Source organism: Schistocerca piceifrons, chromosome X (genome assembly GCF_021461385.2).
Source record: "Schistocerca piceifrons isolate TAMUIC-IGC-003096 chromosome X, iqSchPice1.1, whole genome shotgun sequence".
Classification (NCBI taxonomy): domain Eukaryota; kingdom Metazoa; phylum Arthropoda; class Insecta; order Orthoptera; family Acrididae; genus Schistocerca; species Schistocerca piceifrons.
The window spans coordinates 25,642,243-25,661,673 of NC_060149.1; the positions used below are offsets into that span (position 1 = coordinate 25,642,243).

A 19,431-nucleotide genomic window follows, 5' to 3' on the forward strand; every position below is an offset into this window, starting at 1 on the left:
ACTCTACTACTGCAACATGCGTGAGTGCGCCATTAGCACACGATACCATCGTAATAGTCGACCAGTGTTACCCTCAAACCTTTCTTCCCCGGAAATGTTGTACCCCATTCTGTCCCGTTAACGGTCTGAAAGAATGTTGTCATTTGAAATGCGTTTTAACCTTTCATCATGTCCTTGAGCAAATTCCTTTTAATTTCTGTTTCTCTTGGGTTTACGTAAGTTCACTACCTGGTTTGTGGATGTTTATTCACATGTATAGAGCCTGAAAATAGTAAAGCAGTCATATTCTCAATCAAAGACAAAAAAAAAAAAAACTTAAGATTTCCTCATATGCATTAATTGAGTGTTCCGTCGGTTCCTGGTAGAAAATTTTATACATTGTGAATGAAAACACACACAACACTGGTGTAACATTCCACAATATTGTAGAATATTACACCAGTGTTGTGCGTGTTTTCATTCATAATTTCTTCATGTGTTCTCCTCCACAAAGGATTACCATGCAGAACCTCGTGAATTAAGAATAAAGCATTTTTAGTATACACGCTACTTTTCCAAACTAATTAAGTTGAGCTACTGGCTTTATACTTGTTTAATTTTCATTCATTTACGATACAAAGTATGTGTTGGTCTTTTCCAGAGCCAATACCACATTACAGCTAATATTTAAAGAACTGAAAACTGAGTTCTTCTTAAGCATTGGAGCTACGTGGCTATATAACATGTATGTGTTGTCAAGCCTCTTTTTCTGTCCTATTGTTAAATGCGAGGGTTCATTTTGCGTCGATGACCGGATGTCATCCTGAATGAAACTTAAGTGAAGTTTGTCACTGATTGTGATGCAAAGAGATTGCTCATTCGAGAACAAGTGAACGATGCGGGTTGGGGGCAGGTGTGGTAGTTGTCTGTTTTTGTTGTAAAATCAGTATGCTGTTAAATTATAGTTTTACACGTAGAAAAGATAGTGTACGGGTGTACAAAGTGTACATTGTTGATGTTTGTCAACGGAGGTGCACAAACGGAACGAGTCAACTGGATTCGAAGAGTGTTTAGTGCCTTTTTTAAAAACTGTAATTGGACGACAAGAAGGCGTCATTCAAAGTACGCACTTGTGTAATTTGTTGTGACGAATTAAATGTCAGAATTGTCAGGTTATGCTTGTGCTTCACTGTTCAGAACTTGTGATATTGAATTAATTTGACTTAAGAAAAGAAGTGTGTTAATACATTTGTGTCGGAATGGATTTTGACATTTATATCTCATCTTGATGTAATAAAATATGTTTTTGCAGCGTCCTTCCTATTTACTAATAGTTTTCCCTTTCGAAATCTGTAGTAATGAATGTACCCGTGCGACCAGCACCTGCACCACCTGGCAAAGACAGACGAAAGATTCAGGGATCATTTTTCGACTGGGACGATGGGTAAGTGAAATATCATTACTATTAGGAACTGTAAATAAAGTTTTTAATGGCGTCACTGCATTATTTTTTTGTTTGTTTATTCTGTGCAAGTTTTTACCTGTGTGATCCCTCAATCTTGAACGTTAGGTCTCGTACATAATTTTCATTTGGTAATCATCTATCTGAATAACAGAAACATTATGTAACATTATCAAGTCTGGTGGCAGCATCCATTGTACTGTTAAAGTATGTAATGGATCAGAATGGATCAATAAATGATGATCATGACATTTATTCAATATTGTCTACTCATTTCCAAGCAGTCGCATTCCTACCAACGTTTGCTCTTTTGCTCAATAAAAGCAGTTGCTTATGAAAAGATGTTGAATGTTCCTAAATTATATGTTTCCTCATTTGTTTAATGTTTGTGGCAGTTTGCTGTATAGTCTTATAGCCTGCTAGTAGCTAGATACTTTTCAAACTTGTGATCTGATTTGGTTTTTCTTCCCCTGGTAATATGCATGTTTCCTCTAATTGTTAAAGTGTGGCTGAGGGTTAACTGCCTTCGACACTGCTGCTCCAACTCGTAATAAAACTGTTACCTTTCAACGTGTTCAAGGCCTCAGGCTATGCTACAGATCAGTATGTCACCGCAACTAAGATTTTGTATTCGCCTTAGTTGGCTCCAAAACTATAATATAGATGGAAAAAAAACCTGTGTTTTGATCTCTTCCTGTTTGCACATGTAAGACATCACAGGCAACAGTTATCGTCATTGTCATTTCACAGAAGGAGGTTGACATGTGATATCTATAGACTCTGTTGACCTATGCAGTTTTTCTCACAAATTCTCTCTTGCTCTTTGATGTACATTATGCTTTGAGAGGGGCAAGTGTAAGGAACTATGTGCATTGAAGCATCTTAAGCAGATAAGTAGAATGAGTTTCTATTTACATTTGTTATGATTATTACTACTTGATCATACAGATTTGAAAAAAAAAAAAAAAAAAAAAAAAAGAATTGACCCTGCAGCCTTCCTGCCACTCAACTTGCTGAAACATCAATCATAAAGTTACTTTAATCGAAGTATACATGTGTGGGTCAATCAAAGTGAAGTGATCCAATAAAAATTAAGTTGGTTGCTGGATCATTTTGAAATATATTTTTTTAAAATGTATGATTACCGTATAACTGAGAAGTTCAAAACAGTTTTTTTTAAATTTACCTTGTAGCCTTACTGAATGTTGGCCATTTTTATTCGTAAGCACACAACGATTTTTCAGTTTGGAGACATTAGTGTTAATATGAATATCTCTGCACTGGTTTATGTTACAACATCGCAATTGACATGAAAGTATCTCCCCGACAACATTGTTTATTACCTAAAATACTCCGTATTAAAAAAATAACTGCTCAGAATGATCCCCAAAGTTTGGCACTGAAAATTTAGAAAATCCACTTTTAGACTCAAAAATAACAACCAACAGGTGATTTATCAGAGTGTATCTTTTTCTCTGTTAAGAGATCATAAACCACTAGCCTTATATAGAGCAAGAACACTGACAAATGTTTCCTTAATTATTTTTTTTTTTTTTTTTTTTTTTTTTTTTTAAATTTGAAAAATCTTAATTTTTTGTGACATTTGGGGCTAGTTATCTCTGGTGGGACTGAATGTAAAAATTTGATTTTTGCACGCCTATATGATAGCAATGTACTGTAAAAATTTCGACTTTGATATGACTTTATGAGAATTGGCAAATAATTCACATTAAACTACAATTGGTCTTATGGCTATTGTCTAATTCATGCGTGATATTGCCTGGATGTAATCAATTATTATTGAAGTTAAGGTACTGAATTGTATGAAGAAAAAACGAAAAATTACTGAAATAAACACGTATATTATCTTGACAAATTTAAAATAAGTAATTTCAGTTAATGTACTTTTGAGATGTGGTGCTTCCTAATCCTAGAGTCGATTGTAAAGAACACTTATTTCTTCAGACAGCTTTTGTGATATAGAATAAGATCTCCCAGTTGCTGTGGTATGTTCAATACATTTTTCATTGGTATCCAAACTATCACTATTAGACTTCATGAATGACGTTCTTGGGCCAGCTGGGTGATAAAAGTACATAGAAACATTATTATTTTCCAAAGTTATTCTTTCAACGTGTGCAAGCCACCATTGTCCATCATACACACATGCCGCTATGTCATTCAGTGTTAAAGACTGAGAACTAATTTTACTGATGTAAATTTCGATTTCTCATGTTATGTAGCATCAAACTTAAGTTTTATGCAATGCCAAGGAGTTTGTGGAATTAGCTTGTTTATTGCTATACAGCTGTGAAATCTGGTTTGAAGTGTTGTTTTGATATGAAGAACTACCTCTTCTGTGTTGATGACAAAATAGGTGATGCCTGTAATATTATTCTTCCTAAAGGCATACATGTCCTCTATTGTAAGAATTTGGCCTGTGGGCATTCTTTGTAGACTGGCTTTACTCACTCCATATTTAGTTGTACCTCCTACGCCATCACGTGCATTTTTACCATGGCATGAAGCAAAAAGGTGCCATGTGGCCTCCAACTTGAAATCTACTTTGTGGTTGCAAAGACTTGAAAATTTTTTTTGTTCTTGTATTGACTACAATTTCCACCTGAAAAGTATGAGCTTCTCAAACTTGGACAACTTTTCTTTTATGTAATTTGTAACATACTTTGAAACACATGGACAAGCGAAGTGTTGTGCGTCAAGTAGTCGTGTAGAATGCAAATTGAAGAACTGCAAACTTCATCTTATTTTTGAAGTACAGAATAAATGGATGCACTGTTGCCTCGCCATTGACCCATTGGTACCCAAGTATTTCATCCTGAACCACTAATAGAGTTTTCTGCAAAATCAGCTAGAACTATGTATTGAGTTTCATAAAAGTTGTCTTTTTTGCTGTTCAAGAACTTGCTTTGGATTTTAAAAACATAGTGGTGACTTTTGACATTTTCTAAATTATCAATTAAAGATTCAAAGTACTCTTCCTGAGATTTAACCACTATTGTCATTTCAGCTGTGTCGGTTGTGACCCAATGTTTGAAGGTAACTTTTCGGGCATTTCCTCCTCAGATTCGTTAAACAATTCAAGAGTGGTTTTTTACCAGGGCATTTATCACACAAACTCATCATGCAGTTGTCATTGTTAGCATAAAAGGCCATTAAATCTAATAACTCTTTGTGGTTAACATCAGTGAGTTTTGCACTCTAAGTCATCAATTTGACATTTTGTGATACAAACGCATACAGAGTTTGTTCCTGAGGAGCCCGAGTAAAGACACCACTTAGGGCGAATATCACAAAATTTTGACCTTCCAATTTTGCATTCATGTTGAACATTTTTTAAAGCTGCATAGAGTTAATTTAAATGTGACAGCACTAGTCGTTTATGCATTGTTGCTTTAACTCCATGTATAACAACTCTTTTGCTATCTTTTCTACCCGGACATGTTCTAATCTTCAAAAAACTGCTTGATTTTTTCCCAGTGTTTCTTCAGTTATATCCCACTCATTACTTCTTTCCTAAAACTGCCGTGCTACTTCAGTAATGTTCAGGTTAGTCTAACCAAACTATCAGAAAAGTTGAACTCGTGAATTATTTTTTTCTCTTGACCATGTGTCAGGGAGCAAAGGTAAAATTTTAACTTTTTCTGCTTTAGGTGTCACTAAACACTTACTTTTTAATTAAGCTGAAATATTCATTGTCAGATGATTCTGGATGTAAATTTTCTTCTTTCTTAGAAATACTGTTGGTATCTGCAGTATTAAAGCATGGTCCTAAGTCTTTTGTAATTTTGTCTGAAATTCATTGTACCTTGCTTTCAATAGCTGCTTTTCTTTTTCCAGCTAATCAATTTTCTTATTTGCCAAAGTAGGAGATACTTCTAAATTTGAACAAGCAAGATCCAATTTGCTAGTAGCTTCCTCATTAGTAGTATAAATGTCATTAAGAAGGTTACACGATTCTGAATTCACGATAAATATTTTCAAGTAATAATTTGGGCACATGTAATTTCCAGGAATCACATTAAGTTTCACCCTGGAAGCTGCTTTATTCGCACTTAACAAGTACAGATGTTCAAATTTTATTTCCCTCAAACCTTTAATAACTGGCTTCTTATGAACTTTTAGTCAATCACAGCATTTTTTCCAAAAATATGGCTGTACTTCAAAATATATTTTTTTTATCATGATACAAACTGACGATCTAGAACAACTGTCTTGTAATGTAAACAAAGTTTGTCTACATTCATCAAAGTCATTAACATTCTTTAAGTTTTTTTGAAACTGAACCATAAACTTTTTTGTGACACACATCACAAACTGTCTGTCCAGTAGAGTACTGTTCATTCATTTTATTGCATTCCAATCAGTCTTTCAAATTTATGTATTATTAAATTTTAAAATTATTTTAGTTAATTAAAAATCATATAACAAAAGCACATAAAACATTGTACACTCTCGGTGAAGTATGTACATCCACTCTAACAGAAGTTTGTGAACAGATTACAAAAATGCCACACCCAGCAAATGTAGTGGAAGTAAAAGTTCATGCATAGACTTGACACTGACTGCTGGGCTCCTGTGCAGATTTTTTGCTTTATCCACTGAGTTTTTGTACGCACTTGTCTTGAGGACTACACTTACGCATAAAACTGTACCCTACTCAACAATAGAGAAATTTCACATGCTTATCATTTTAGTTTTGTCGTTTTGATCTTGGTAATGTGCTACTTAATTGAGAATAAACCAAGATGTAAATATGCAATTTTTAAACATAGAACTAAAGCAAAAGCTCCTATTGATAAATATTTTATTATTGAAATAAATAATACTAACTAAATATAGGTTGATAGTGTCAACTAAATACAGGTTACAACCAAATTTTGTTACAATGGAACAGTAAACCATTTAAATAGGCAACAACCGTAGAATCAATTGTAGGGTAATATGAATTACTTCCTCATTTTCAAAAATTCATATCTTTGTTCACAGTCAAATATCAGTGGTCAAATTTTTACAGTACTTTGCTATCATATAGATGTGCAAACTCCCAAAAATCAATTTTTTATATTCAGTCACACCAGAGGTAACTAGCCCCAAACTTTACAAAAAGTTAAAATTTTTCACATTTCAAAAATTTATAAAAAATTAAAGAAACATTTGTCACTGTTTTTGCTGTATCTAATGCTATTAGTTTATGATATCTAACTAACCCCCCCATGAACCATGGACCTTGCCGTTGGTGGGGAGGCTTGCGTGCCTCAGCGATACAGATAGCCGTACCGTAGGTGCAACCACAATGGAGGGGTATCTGTTGAGAGGCCAGACAAACGTGTGGTTCCTGAAGAGGGGCAGCAGCCTTTTCAGTAGTTGCAAGGGCAACAGTCTGGATGATTGACTGATCTGGCCTTTTAACAATAACCAAAACGGCCTTGCTGTGCTGGTACTGCGAACGGCTGAAAGCAAGGGGAAACTACAGCCGTAATTTTTCCTGAGGGCATGCAGCTTTACTGTATGATTACATGATGATGGCGTCCTCTTGGGTAAAATATTCCGGAGGTAAAATAGTCCCCCATTCGGATCTCCGGGCGGGGACTACTCAAGAGGATGTCGTTATCAGGAGAAAGAAAACTGGCGTTCTACGGATCGGAGCGTGGAATGTCAGATCCCTTAATCGGGCAGGTAGGTTAGAAAATTTAAAAAGGGAAATGGATAGGTTGAAGTTAGATATAGTGGGAATTAGTGAAGTTCGGTGGCAGGAGGAACAAGACTTCTGGTCAGGTGACTACAGGGTTATAAACACAAAATCAAATAGGGGTAATGCAGGAGTAGGTTTAATAATGAATAGGAAAATAGGAATGCGGGTAAGCTACTACAAACAGCATAGTGAACGCATTATTGTGGCCAAGATAGATACGAAGCCCACACCTACTACAGTAGTACAAGTTTATATGCCAACTAGCTCTGCAGATGACGAAGAAATTGAAGAAATGTATGATGAAATAAAAGAAATTATTCAGGTAGTGAAGGGAGACGAAAATTTAATAGTCATGGGTGACTGGAATTCGAGTGTAGGAAAAGGGAGAGAAGGAAACATAGTAGGTGAATATGGATTGTGGGACAGAAATGAAAGAGGAAGCCGCCTGGTAGAATTTTGCACAGAGCACAACATAATCATAACTAACACTTGGTTTAAGAATCATGAAAGAAGGTTGCATACATGGAAGAACCCTGGAGATACTAAAAGGTTTCAGATAGATTATATAATGGTAAGACAGAGATTTAGGAACCAGGTTTTAAATTGTAAGACATTTCCAGGGGCAGATGTGGACTCTGACCACAATCTATTGGTTATGACCTGTAGACTAAAACTGAAGAAACTGCAAAAAGGTGGGAATTTAAGGAGATGGGACCTGGATAAACTAAAAGAACCAGAGGTTGTACAGAGATTCAGGGAGAGCATAAGGGAGCAATTGACAGGAATGGGGGAAATAAATACAGTAGAAGAAGAATGGGTAGCTTTGAGGGATGAAGTAGTGAAGGCAGCAGAGGATCAAGTACGTAAAAAGACGAGGGCTAGTAGAAATCCTTGGGTAACAGAAGAAATATTGAATTTAATTGATGAAAGGAGAAAATATAAAAATGCAGTAAGTGAAACAGGCAAAAAGGAATACAAACGTCTCAAAAATGATATCGACAGGAAGTGCAAAATGGCTAAGCAGGGATGGCTAGAGGACAAATGTAAGGATGTAGAGGCCTATCTCACTAGGGGTAAGATAGATACCGCCTACAGGAAAATGAAAGAGACCTTTGGAGATAAGAGAACGACTTGTATGAATATCAAGAGCTCAGATGGAAACCCAGTTCTAAGCAAAGAAGGGAAAGCAGAAAGGTGGAAGGAGTATATAGAGGGTCTATACAAGGGCGATGTACTTGAGGACAATATTATGGAAATGGAAAAGGATGTAGATGAAGATGAAATGGGAGATACGATACTGCGTGAAGAGTTTGACAGAGCACTGAAAGACCTGAGTCGAAACAAGGCCCCCGGAGTAGACAATATTCCATTGGAACTACTGACGGCCGTGGGAGAGCCAGTCCTGACAAAACTCTACCAGCTGGTGAGCAAGATGTATGAAACAGGCGAAATACCCTCAGACTTCAAGAAGAATATAATAATTCCAATCCCAAAGAAAGCAGGTGTTGACAGATGTGAAAATTACCGAACTATCAGCTTAATAAGTCACAGCTGCAAAATACTAACACGAATTCTTTACAGACGAATGGAAAAACTAGTAGAAGCCAACCTCGGGGAAGATCAGTTTGGATTCCGTAGAAATACTGGAACACGTGAGGCAATACTGACCTTACGACTTATCTTAGAAGAAAGATTAAGGAAAGGCAAACCTACGTTGCTAGCATTTGTAGACTTAGAGAAAGCTTTTGTCAATGTTGACTGGAATACTCTCTTTCAAATTCTAAAGGTGGCAGGGGTAAAATACAGGGAGCGAAAGGCTATTTACAATTTGTACAGAAACCAGATGGCAGTTATAAGAGTCGAGGGACATGAAAGGGAAGCAGTGGTTGGGAAGGGAGTAAGATAGGGTTGTAGCCTGTCCCCGATGTTGTTCAATCTGTATATTGAGCAAGCAGTAAAGGAAACAAAAGAAAAATTCAGAGTGGGTATTAAAATTCATGGAGAAGAAATAAAAACTTTGAGGTTCGCCGATGACATTGTAATTCTGTCAGAGACAGCAAAGGACTTGGAAGAGCAGTTGAATGGAATGGACAGTGTCTTGAAAGGAAGATATAAGATGAACATCAACAAAAGCAAAACAAGGATAATGGAATGTAGTCTAATTAAGTCGGGTGATGCTGAGGGAATTAGATTAGGAAATGAGGCACTTAAAGTAGTAAAGGAGTTTTGCTATTTGGGGAGCAAAGTAACTGATGATGGTCGAAGTAGAGAGGATATAAAATGTAGGCTGGCAATGGCGAGGAAAGCATTTCTGAAGAAGAGAAATTTGTTAACATCCAGTATTGATTTAAGTGTCAGGAAGTCATTTCTGAAAGTATTCGTATGGAGTGTAGCCATGTATGGAAGTGAAACATGGACGATAAATAGTTTGGACAAGAAGAGAATAGAAGCTTTCGAAATGTGGTGCTACAGAAGAATGCTGAAGATTAGATGGGTAGATCACATAACTAATGAGGAAGTATTGAATAGGATTGGGGAGAAGAGAAGTTTGTGGCACAACTTGACCAGAAGAAGGGATCGGTTGGTAGGACATGTTCTGAGGCATCAAGGGATCACCAATTTAGTATTGGAGGGCAGCGTGGAGGGTAAAAATCGTAGGGGGAGACCAAGAGATGAATACACTAAGCAGATTCAGAAGGATGTAGGTTGCAGTAAGTACTGGGAGATGAAAAAGCTTGCACAGGATAGAGTAGCATGGAGAGCTGCATCAAACCAGTCTCAGGACTGAAGACCACAACAACAACAACTACTATAGAAAAAAAATGCACTCTGGTAAAGCACTCCTTTGTTGTTATTTTTGGGTCTAAAAAGTGGATTTTCTAAATTTTCAGCACCAAATTTTGAAGGTCGTTTTGACTAGGTACTTCTGAATTTAGGGTATTCTGGGTAATAAACAGTGTTGTAGAGGAGACTTCTCTAAAAACTTCATGTTAATTGCAATGTTGTAACTTAACCCAGTCCAGAGATATTCTGATTAATGCTGATGTCTCCAGAATGAAAAACCGTCATGCACTTACAAATAAATATGGCCACAATTCAGTAATGGCGCAAGGTAAATTCTTTGAGATACTGTTTTGAACTTCTCAATTGTAGAGTAATCACATACAGAAAATTGAAATGTTTGAAAATGGCAAGCAACCTTCATTGGATCACTTCATACAGATTGACCTGTGTGTTTAGTGGAGCAATGTTGGCAATACATGTATGAGATATGATGGAAATGCAAAATTGTGTCAACAGCTAGTTGTAAGTACTCTGTGAGAGCAGCTGACAGATAATGGATTTTTCCTCTCGCTGAGTTGAAGTTGTGTCAAATACTGACATGAATATAACCAGAGAATGTGCAATGTACTTAGATAAAATGGTCATTGTAATAACAAGAGTTCAAAAGATTTTTCCCATAACAATAAAAATGGTTTTTTGTAGCATGACACAGAGTCAAAAATAAAATGTGAAGTAATGTGATAAAAATGTGAATCATTACATTAACTATTCACTGACTGGCTGATCTTTCTTACAGGATCACATTTCTTGCGTGTTCTATCTCACAATCAATCACCATCCAACCTAAACTAGACATATAACTATGCTGTAGTGTAGTCTGTCCTACAAACTTCATTCCAAGAAAGAATGAAAGATATCGAAGCAGTGACTACGAAAATTTAAGGCACACTTTCATAGTTGAATATAACTGAATAATCTGTGAAGAATTATGAAATAGTGTAGGTGTAATTTTCCTCATTTTCTCTGTTATTAATTCCTGGTAAATGTCTAGATAAGGCCAGTGGTATTCTTAGCTTACATGTTTCGTACAGCAATGTTGACAGCGCTTGCCATGTGGTATGATCAGAAGGAAAGGGCTGTGTGTGTCAGTTGCTGGATCTATGCAGCCAATGAGATAGCAGCAGAGCAGACATAGGACACGTTTTGAAGAAATTGTTACATTCTCTTGTCAGTATATCATTACATCCAAAATCGTAACACATTTAGAAGCAATGGGAAGATCAATAACACTGGCCAACAATAAAAATGCTCCGTGCTCAAAAATAGCGAATTCTTACATATTTTCATCAGCTGAATTTAAAAATCACCAAAAAATGACAGATTAGCTTTTCCTTTGAAGATAGTGACATTTCATTTTTATAGTTAACATTTTCAGTTTGGGGGAAATTTTGTTTTAGGAGTTGACACACCTGTCCAATAACAAAACACAAATGCTCTTAAGCTGTTTGTAAGTCATAAACATAGAGTAGTTTCTGATGTAATTAAAGCAGAATTTCTGGTTTGAGAGTGCTTTTGTTGTGTAAGGAGCAATTTGTCTGATGTCCAAAAGGGGATGATAATTGGCTTTCAACATAAGGGTGTAAGCATTTCTGAAATAGCTAAGTTTGTAAACTGTTAGTGTGTCACAGTAGTTAAACTATACCATGCATGGCAAAAAGGCACTATCCAAAACCAGCACTGAGGCAACTGGGTGCACCATACGCAGTAGATGACAGGAGTGAGTGACGGCTGCTCAATGTGTATGGGTGAATAGATGTGCTATTGTTGGGCAACTGGCTACCCAGATGGACCAAGGTGCTAACAATTTCTTCCCATGACCGTTCAGCAAATGTTGCTGCATATGGGCTTCCACAAAGGTGGTCTGGTTCATGCACCAATGCTGACTGCTGTTCATCAGTGACAAAGGCTGGAATTTGTATTGCCAGTACGATAACTGGATGTGCATTGAGTGGTGACGGGTGGCTTTTTGAGATGACTCATGTTTTATGCTCCATCAGACAGATGACCATTGATGTTTACAGTGTAAAATGTCTGAAAGCAAACACCCTGCAACCAGGAGGGAGCGATATGGTCTGGGGAATGTTTTCCTGGCATTCGCTGGGTAATTTCAACATTTTGGAAGCCACAGTGGATCAACCCAGGTATCCAACTGACATTGGGGACCATTTTCACCCCTACACGCAGTTCGTTTTTCCTTGGCACAGTGATGTATAGCAGCTGGGCAATGCAATGTGTGACATGGCTCACAGAGTGGGTGCATGGTTTAAAGAACAACAGGATGAGTTTACCATACTCCCCGGATTGAAACCTTATCAAGAATCTGTGAGAGCACCTCAGTCAGTCTGTTTGCACTATAGATCCTCAACCAAGAAACCTAGCACAGCTGGCCACAGCACTGTAGTCAGCAGGTCCCCACATCCCTGTTGGTAACTTCCAGGCCCTCTCTGATTTTCTTCCAGCACGTTTTGCAGCAGTCCATGCTACAAAAGATGGGTATTTGGGCTTTTGGCAGGTGGTCACATTAGTGTGACTGGATAGTGTGTATGAAAAAGAAAATTCACTTGTGAAAACTGTAAGATAATGAGACAGAATTACTGGCAAGAACTTACCTTCAGGAGGCAAAATCTTAACCACTTCAGGCTGCTGAGAAAGCCTTTTGTCCTTCTACGAGGGTTGCCAAGAAAGTAATGCACCACATTTTTTTTCTTCGACAATTCTTTATTGAACATAATGAGAATCACACACACAAAAGAATGGTGTTGTATCTCCACACCCTATTTTTCCACATAATCTCCATTCTGTTCTATGGCCTTCCTCCAGTGAGAAACAAGGGCATGTATGCCCTGTCGGTACCAATCCTTGTCCTGGTGGTGGAGCCAGTGCTTCACTATGTGAATCGCCACCTTCCACGAATGGCATCCTTTAATGGCCCAAACAAGTGGAAGTACGACGGGGCTAGGTCAGGGTTGTATGGCGGATGGGGTAACACTGTCCAACCTTGTTTTGCGATGTGTTCAGCAGTCCTCAGACTTGTGTGGGGCCGAGCGTTATCATGTTGCAGCAAAACATCTCGTGGGTTACTGTGGTTCCGAAGTCACCGGAAGTGCATCTTGAGTTTTGTTAATGTGTTGACATATGCTTCCGAATTAATGGTACTGACTCTTGGCATCACATGAATGAGAATTACAGCTTCACAGTCCCAGAATACGGTGATTGTGGCCTTGCCAGTGGAAGTAGTTGCTTTGTATTTTTTATTCTGTGGGGAATGGGAATGGCGCCATTCCATCAACTGTCGTTTTGTTCTGGGCTCAAAATGGTGAACCCATGTTTCATCACCTGTCACAATCTGGGACAAGAAGACCTCCCCCTCAGCTTCAAAACATTGCAACAAATCATGGCAAATATATTTTCTGTGCAATTTTTGATCCACTGTTAGACACCACGGGACCCATCTTGCCCACACTTTTGAATATCCAAGAGTGCTGATAATTGCATCCACACTTCCTTTGCTGATTGACAGGTGCAGCACCAACTTCCGAGTGTTAATACATTTGTCCTTGTTAACGACATCATCAGCTCTTTGCAACATGTCAGATTTGACAGACATGGATGGTCTCTCCGACTTCTGCAAATCGTGGAGCTCCCCCGAACCGCCTTCTGATGACTCCGACTAACTGTACTTCTGTTGATTGCAGATGCTCCATAGACTTCGCACAAGCATTTGTGAATGTTGCTCACAGTTTCTTTCTCTGCAGTGGAAAATTCGATGATGACACATTGCTTGTAAAGTACATCACCTACAGATGCTATTTTGAAACCGTCCTGCAGGTAGGCTACCTGTCAGAAGTGACGGAAAATTGACGAAAAAAAAAATAGATTTACTACTGAAATTTGTGAAGGCTGTTTCACAGCCACTTGTTTGTCATAAATTTGGACGTTCTGACTGCCCTTATCTCAAACACCATTATACAAACCATACACACTAATTGTTGCTTTCATCAGTTTATGATGATGAGTATTCAAATATGGAAGCTGCAGTTAAAAGGAAGAGATGCAGTCTCTTACCTGTAAACAATAAATGAGTGACACGTGTAAAAGGTAAGAAAATCACACTAGCTTGTGAATACATTGCCATTGAGTGTACGTTAGTGTGCCTGGTGAGATGTGCATTACTGATGAAATGTTTTAATTTGAAGTAAAGAGGTTTTGGTGTATAAAGCAATTGACACGTTCTACACCCTAAGAAGGTATTCTAATATTCATATGTGGAAGAAACGAATTACTATAACTGACAATTTTGAGTACCCAAAGGACAATAAAAACACAGATGACACAAAAAAATTGCGAGTTATTTCGATGTTATGATGTATGCGCGAGGGAAATCTGATGGCATGTAACAGTGTGAAACTTGGTAAGGCAGTATTTTCCTCACAGCAAAATAAGGGTAACTAGATACTGCCTGAAATAGTTCTGTTGAATGCTGTCCTCCAGAAATGTCACTGTAAAGAAAAACTATGAGAACAGTGGCTTCATATTGGGTTTGAGCAATGAGAAATATACTCTGGAGTTGGGAAGTTCATTGCATTGCTTTTTCTGTCATACAGGTACTGAAATAAATTTTCATCATATGGGGAAACAAGTGTATATCTGGTCCCCACAAAATGATGGCATTGCTGTGAAAGGAGGAGAGGAAAAAGCAGAATAAAAGTCGTAGAATAAACAGAGACTAATCTGATGATGATTTGTATAGGAAACTGGATTTGCCAGCACTGAATTGGCTGTATGTTGAGGCCAAAAGTGATTGTTATGTTACAAATAATTTCTAATGTTGTGTAGTAAATAAGGCAGAAACTTCAAAAATTTTAGGTGTCCATATTGATGAGCATTTAAATTGGAAAAGGTATGTTTTGGAACTCCTAAAGCAACTTAGTTCAACCACATTTGCACTTCAAATCATTGCAGATCTTTGGGAGAGGCAAATCAATAAGTTGACATGTTTTGTATATTTTCATTCAGTAATGTCATATGGAATAATATTATATGATAACTCCTCTTTAAGAAAGAAAGTCAGTCTTCATTGCTCAAAAACATGCTGTAAGAATATATGGTGCTCTTCAACAATCACCATGTAGACGTCTGCTTGAGGAGTTGGGCATTCTGACCACTGCTTCACAGTATACTTATTCCCTCATGAAGTTTGTTGTAAAGCATGCACTGCAGTTAAAAAGGAACAGTGATGTATATAATTGCAATACCTGAGGGAATCCACATTAAGGCTGTCTTTAGCACAAAAGGGGTGCACAATGCTGCAATTAAATTTTTTATATCTTACCCGGTGTCCGACAGACAGCAAAGTAAAATTTGAAAACAAACTGAAAAAGTTTCTTATTGACAACTCTTTTTATTCTGTAGGAGAATTTATGTTATTATAATGTTTAAGAGGTGGTGGGTATGAATTACTAACTCATATTTGTGTATTAAATAATAATAATAATAATAATATAGCAAAAAAAGAACTGATAAATATTCAGCATGTAGCTGTTTTTACAACTTAATTTGTGATGTGAGTTTAAAATGACTTGTTCTGCATTATTACGATTTATTGTGCAAATGAGCCATACAACATGAAATGAAGTAAATAACTAACTACAATATTAATGCATGAGGATAAGGAAATACAGTCATAGAATGGTTTCCTGTAATTTATTTCTACTTGCTTGTCAACTGACAGTCTAAATCAGTTTCCAGCTGACATTTAAAAGAATATTAGTAGTCTAATTGCTTAAGACTCTGTTAACACAATAGTGTTTGTTACTGGAAATGTATTATATACAAAAGATTTTAGTTAATGAGATGAAAATGACTTGATGAGCACTAGGGAAGTTAGTGTGTAACCATCCAACTGAATGACAAGTGTACATTGACATTTACAATGAAAATCCCAATGATATTTGTTAAATTTATAAGAATCAGAGCTGATTGCATCTAACCTATTTGCAAATTGAATCACGACTAAAGAAATAAAACGTGTGAATGAAAAATGGTTAAATATGAATTAAAAATTTGTTGTTAATGAGTTCTGTTTACACTAGTTGGAAACCAGTTATAGTTTTTAATTGTTATGCTTCTTTTTATACTCAGGGGAACATTATCACCGTACTGATGTTACAGTGAAACTGTTGCAATCAGTGATATGGAGGTGCACCAAATGACAGTGGATAGTAAAAATTTTGTTGGAACATTTGGAAAGCAAAACTAATTACACTCCAGAAGAGTTACTCCTTAAGAATGGTTTTCTGACTAAAAAGCTGATTTGTTACAAATAAATGGTCAAATAACATCATATTAAAATGATTATGTTAGACAGTGACAGAGACACATTAAAAATCTCGATCACTATCTGTTTTTATTAATGTTGCCTAGTTTCGATCTGACTAGCTGATCATCTTGAGGTCTAAGTTGGGAAAAGGAAAAATTAGGTGTAACAATATAAAAAATGACATAAGTGTAACACTATCAATAATACCAATCATTGTAAATGAAAGACAAAATACAAAAGCAGGAAACAACTTCACAGTAAATGGTACATTGGACATTTTGGTGTTTGTTTCTACATTTTGTAATACAGGAAGCACAAAATTAACAGGCATATCTAACTTGCATTATTTGAGTCTTCTCTCTGTTGAAACACCACTTTAGGGACTTGTCTTCCTGAGATGTCAATGGTTCAAATCCATGTTCAGCTATCCAGATTTAGGTTTTCTGTGTGCTTCCTAAATTGCTGTGGTTCAAATCCATGTTCACCTATCCATATTTAGGTTTTCTGTGACTTCTGTAAATTGCTCCAGGCAAATGCCTGATAGTTCCTCAAAAGGGCATGGCTGATTTCCTCTCTCATCCTTGAAACAACTAGAGTGTGTGCTTCATTCTAATGATCTCGGTGTCAACTGACATTAAATCCTAATCTTCCTTCCTTCCTTCCTTCCTTCCTTCCTTGTCTTCATTAATCAAATAAAAGCATTCAGGACTCTCAGATTTAAGATAAAAATGAAAAAGAAATTAGGTTCCAAAAACAGCTGTATACACTTTTAGCAAACAGTATTACTACATATTAACAAAGGAGTTGCATGATAATAGAGGCAGAGTGCAATAATGTGACAAAAGAAATTGTTCAGTTTTTTAATGAAAGCCACTTAAATGTAAGCACCGGTAAAACATGTTTGATGAAGTTTAACAAAAGTAGTTTGAATAATGAAATTAAATTATACATGGACAACGAATTGTTAAAGAAAGAGTCTAGTGTAAAATTCCTTGGCATAACAATCCAAAGCAACCTGAAATGGGACACACATATTGACTCCCTAGCGACTAAGTTGTCAAAAAATACATTTGCAATCAGTACTACTAGCAAGTTCTGTAGAGACACCGTAGTCCTAAAGACTGCATACCATGCTCTTTCCTCCTCTCACTTGAACTACGGTATTGAAATTTGGGTGGCAACAACCAAAGCTAATCTAGATAAGCTACTCATTCTTCAAAAAACGGGTGTGAGAAGAATCTGTGGAGCAAAATATAGGGAATCTTGTCGCAACGTGTTTCCAAAAACAGAGGTGTTAACTGTTATAAACACATACATTCTAAAAGCCATATTGCTTGTGAAAAGACTGCACCCAAACACTTATTCAGATTTCCACCAGTACAATACTAGAAATAAAGAAAGATTTTCCATTGGCAGCCACAGAACAGCACTTTACAAAAAGGGGCCTCAGTACGCAGGTATAAAATTAGCTAATGCACTGCCTAGTGCAGTCATGGCTCTTCCTACAATTAAACTGAAACATCAGCTTTCTATACATTAGAAGAGTACCATACTTATATGAAGAACAACAAATGCTTTGTGAAATTATGTGAATAGAAATCAGTAAACATCTTTTTGTAATTTTGTTGTAAATTAATGACGTATTCAGAAGAATGTGTATTGTACAAATAACTTTAATCATTACTGTTTCTTTGTACATGTGCAGTGTACCATTCAATGTTGAATAAAGCTATTATTATTATTAATAGTGCGGGAAAACAGAGTGACCAGTTGGGTGCTTCACATATCATAACAGGTTGGGTGACGAGCAAGGCAATAGTGTGTATTTGCATGTTGCAGGCTGTAGTCAGTGCCAGTGACTGTGCATCTACAGCCAACTGTCATGATTTAATACATTCACGTTAGCAGAAATGAGGGAGCACATTTGGCATTGTACATTTACTGGAGAATGTCATCATAAATACTAAAATAAACATTGCACAAACATTCATTCCGTTCATGAAGATTCTTGTCAGGTTCTTTTCTTTTGGCAGTACAAATTTCCAGTTCTTCAAGCACATGAAGATACCATCCCTTTTTTACCGTTTGCAAAATTTCCATTTTACTCATGGGTCTCATCCTGTGATAAAAGCAGTCATAAATCCTACACAACATTGAATGAAAATAGGCTTCCTTGTACCTATAGACTTTTGTTACTAGTGTAACTCTTATATAGTAGTTTCCTCTTGAGAAATTTACTTAAAACTCTAAATGATTAATCATAATACTGTTTCAGAAATGATCCCTTTTTTGGCAGTCAACCATCTACTTTTGTATCAAATCAGCTGACAACGGCCAAGAAGAAGCCACCACCTCGCCCACCACCACCGAAATTTGAAAATAAGAAGCAACAAAAACAGGTATTACTGGCTGTTTATTGCTACTACCTATTTTTTTCTTCTCATATTGGTACACAGAGGGTTTTGCCTCTTGTTATTTCTCTGATTGTTCCCCTTTTGATGTAACTTTTGACTACTATGGATTATTAATGATTTTTCTTGCTTTAGAGAAAGCCACTTGATTTTCCATTGAGACTGACTTATTTTATTTTGACCATACCTTGTGAGTCACATAACATCTTAAAAATCTTTGTTTTTGATTGGGGGGGGGGGGGGGGGGAGTACAATAAATTAAAATGTGCAAGAGACAGAATTGTTTCAGGAACAATCGGCAAATACATATAATGGTGAACATTACAATTAACTTCCATTTTCAAATTGATAAAAATCTGGATTCTAGTGTAAGATTAGATGCTTCATATGTAGCATTCAGTGATATAAAAATACTCCCTGGATTGTTTCAGTTGTTAAGCATCTCAAGGAATGGGGGCAATCTGGGCTACACATATGGATTTGGTGAACCCACAGTTTCCGACCTGAGGATGGTAAATGCCTATTACCACAAACTCTGTGCACACTTCAGAGAACACCATTCATCATTGCGGTGGAATGTTGTGTGTGACTGGTGACAGGGTTCTTTGCACAACTACCTGAGGCGAACAAGTAATTAACAGACAAATTATCGTACACCTTCTGCTCCTCAGTTCTGTTAATCTAGTTCAGGTATGAGAGGCCC

At 36.8% G+C, this 19,431-nt stretch overlaps 1 protein-coding gene across 1 annotated transcript in view; it reads left to right on the forward strand.

Annotated features, from left to right (window-relative positions):
- The first annotated feature begins 850 nt into the window (after positions 1 to 850).
- LOC124722068 (SH3 domain-containing protein 19) overlaps positions 851 to 19,431 on the forward strand; it is a 106,546-nt gene continuing 87,965 nt past the window's right edge. The window contains exons 1-3 of the mRNA XM_047247267.1: positions 851 to 1,101; positions 1,336 to 1,423; positions 18,593 to 18,716. Of these exons, the coding sequence (XP_047103223.1) occupies positions 1,338 to 1,423; positions 18,593 to 18,716 (210 nt within the window). The 5' untranslated portion in view covers positions 851 to 1,101; positions 1,336 to 1,337. The remainder of the gene's footprint in view (positions 1,102 to 1,335; positions 1,424 to 18,592; positions 18,717 to 19,431) is intronic.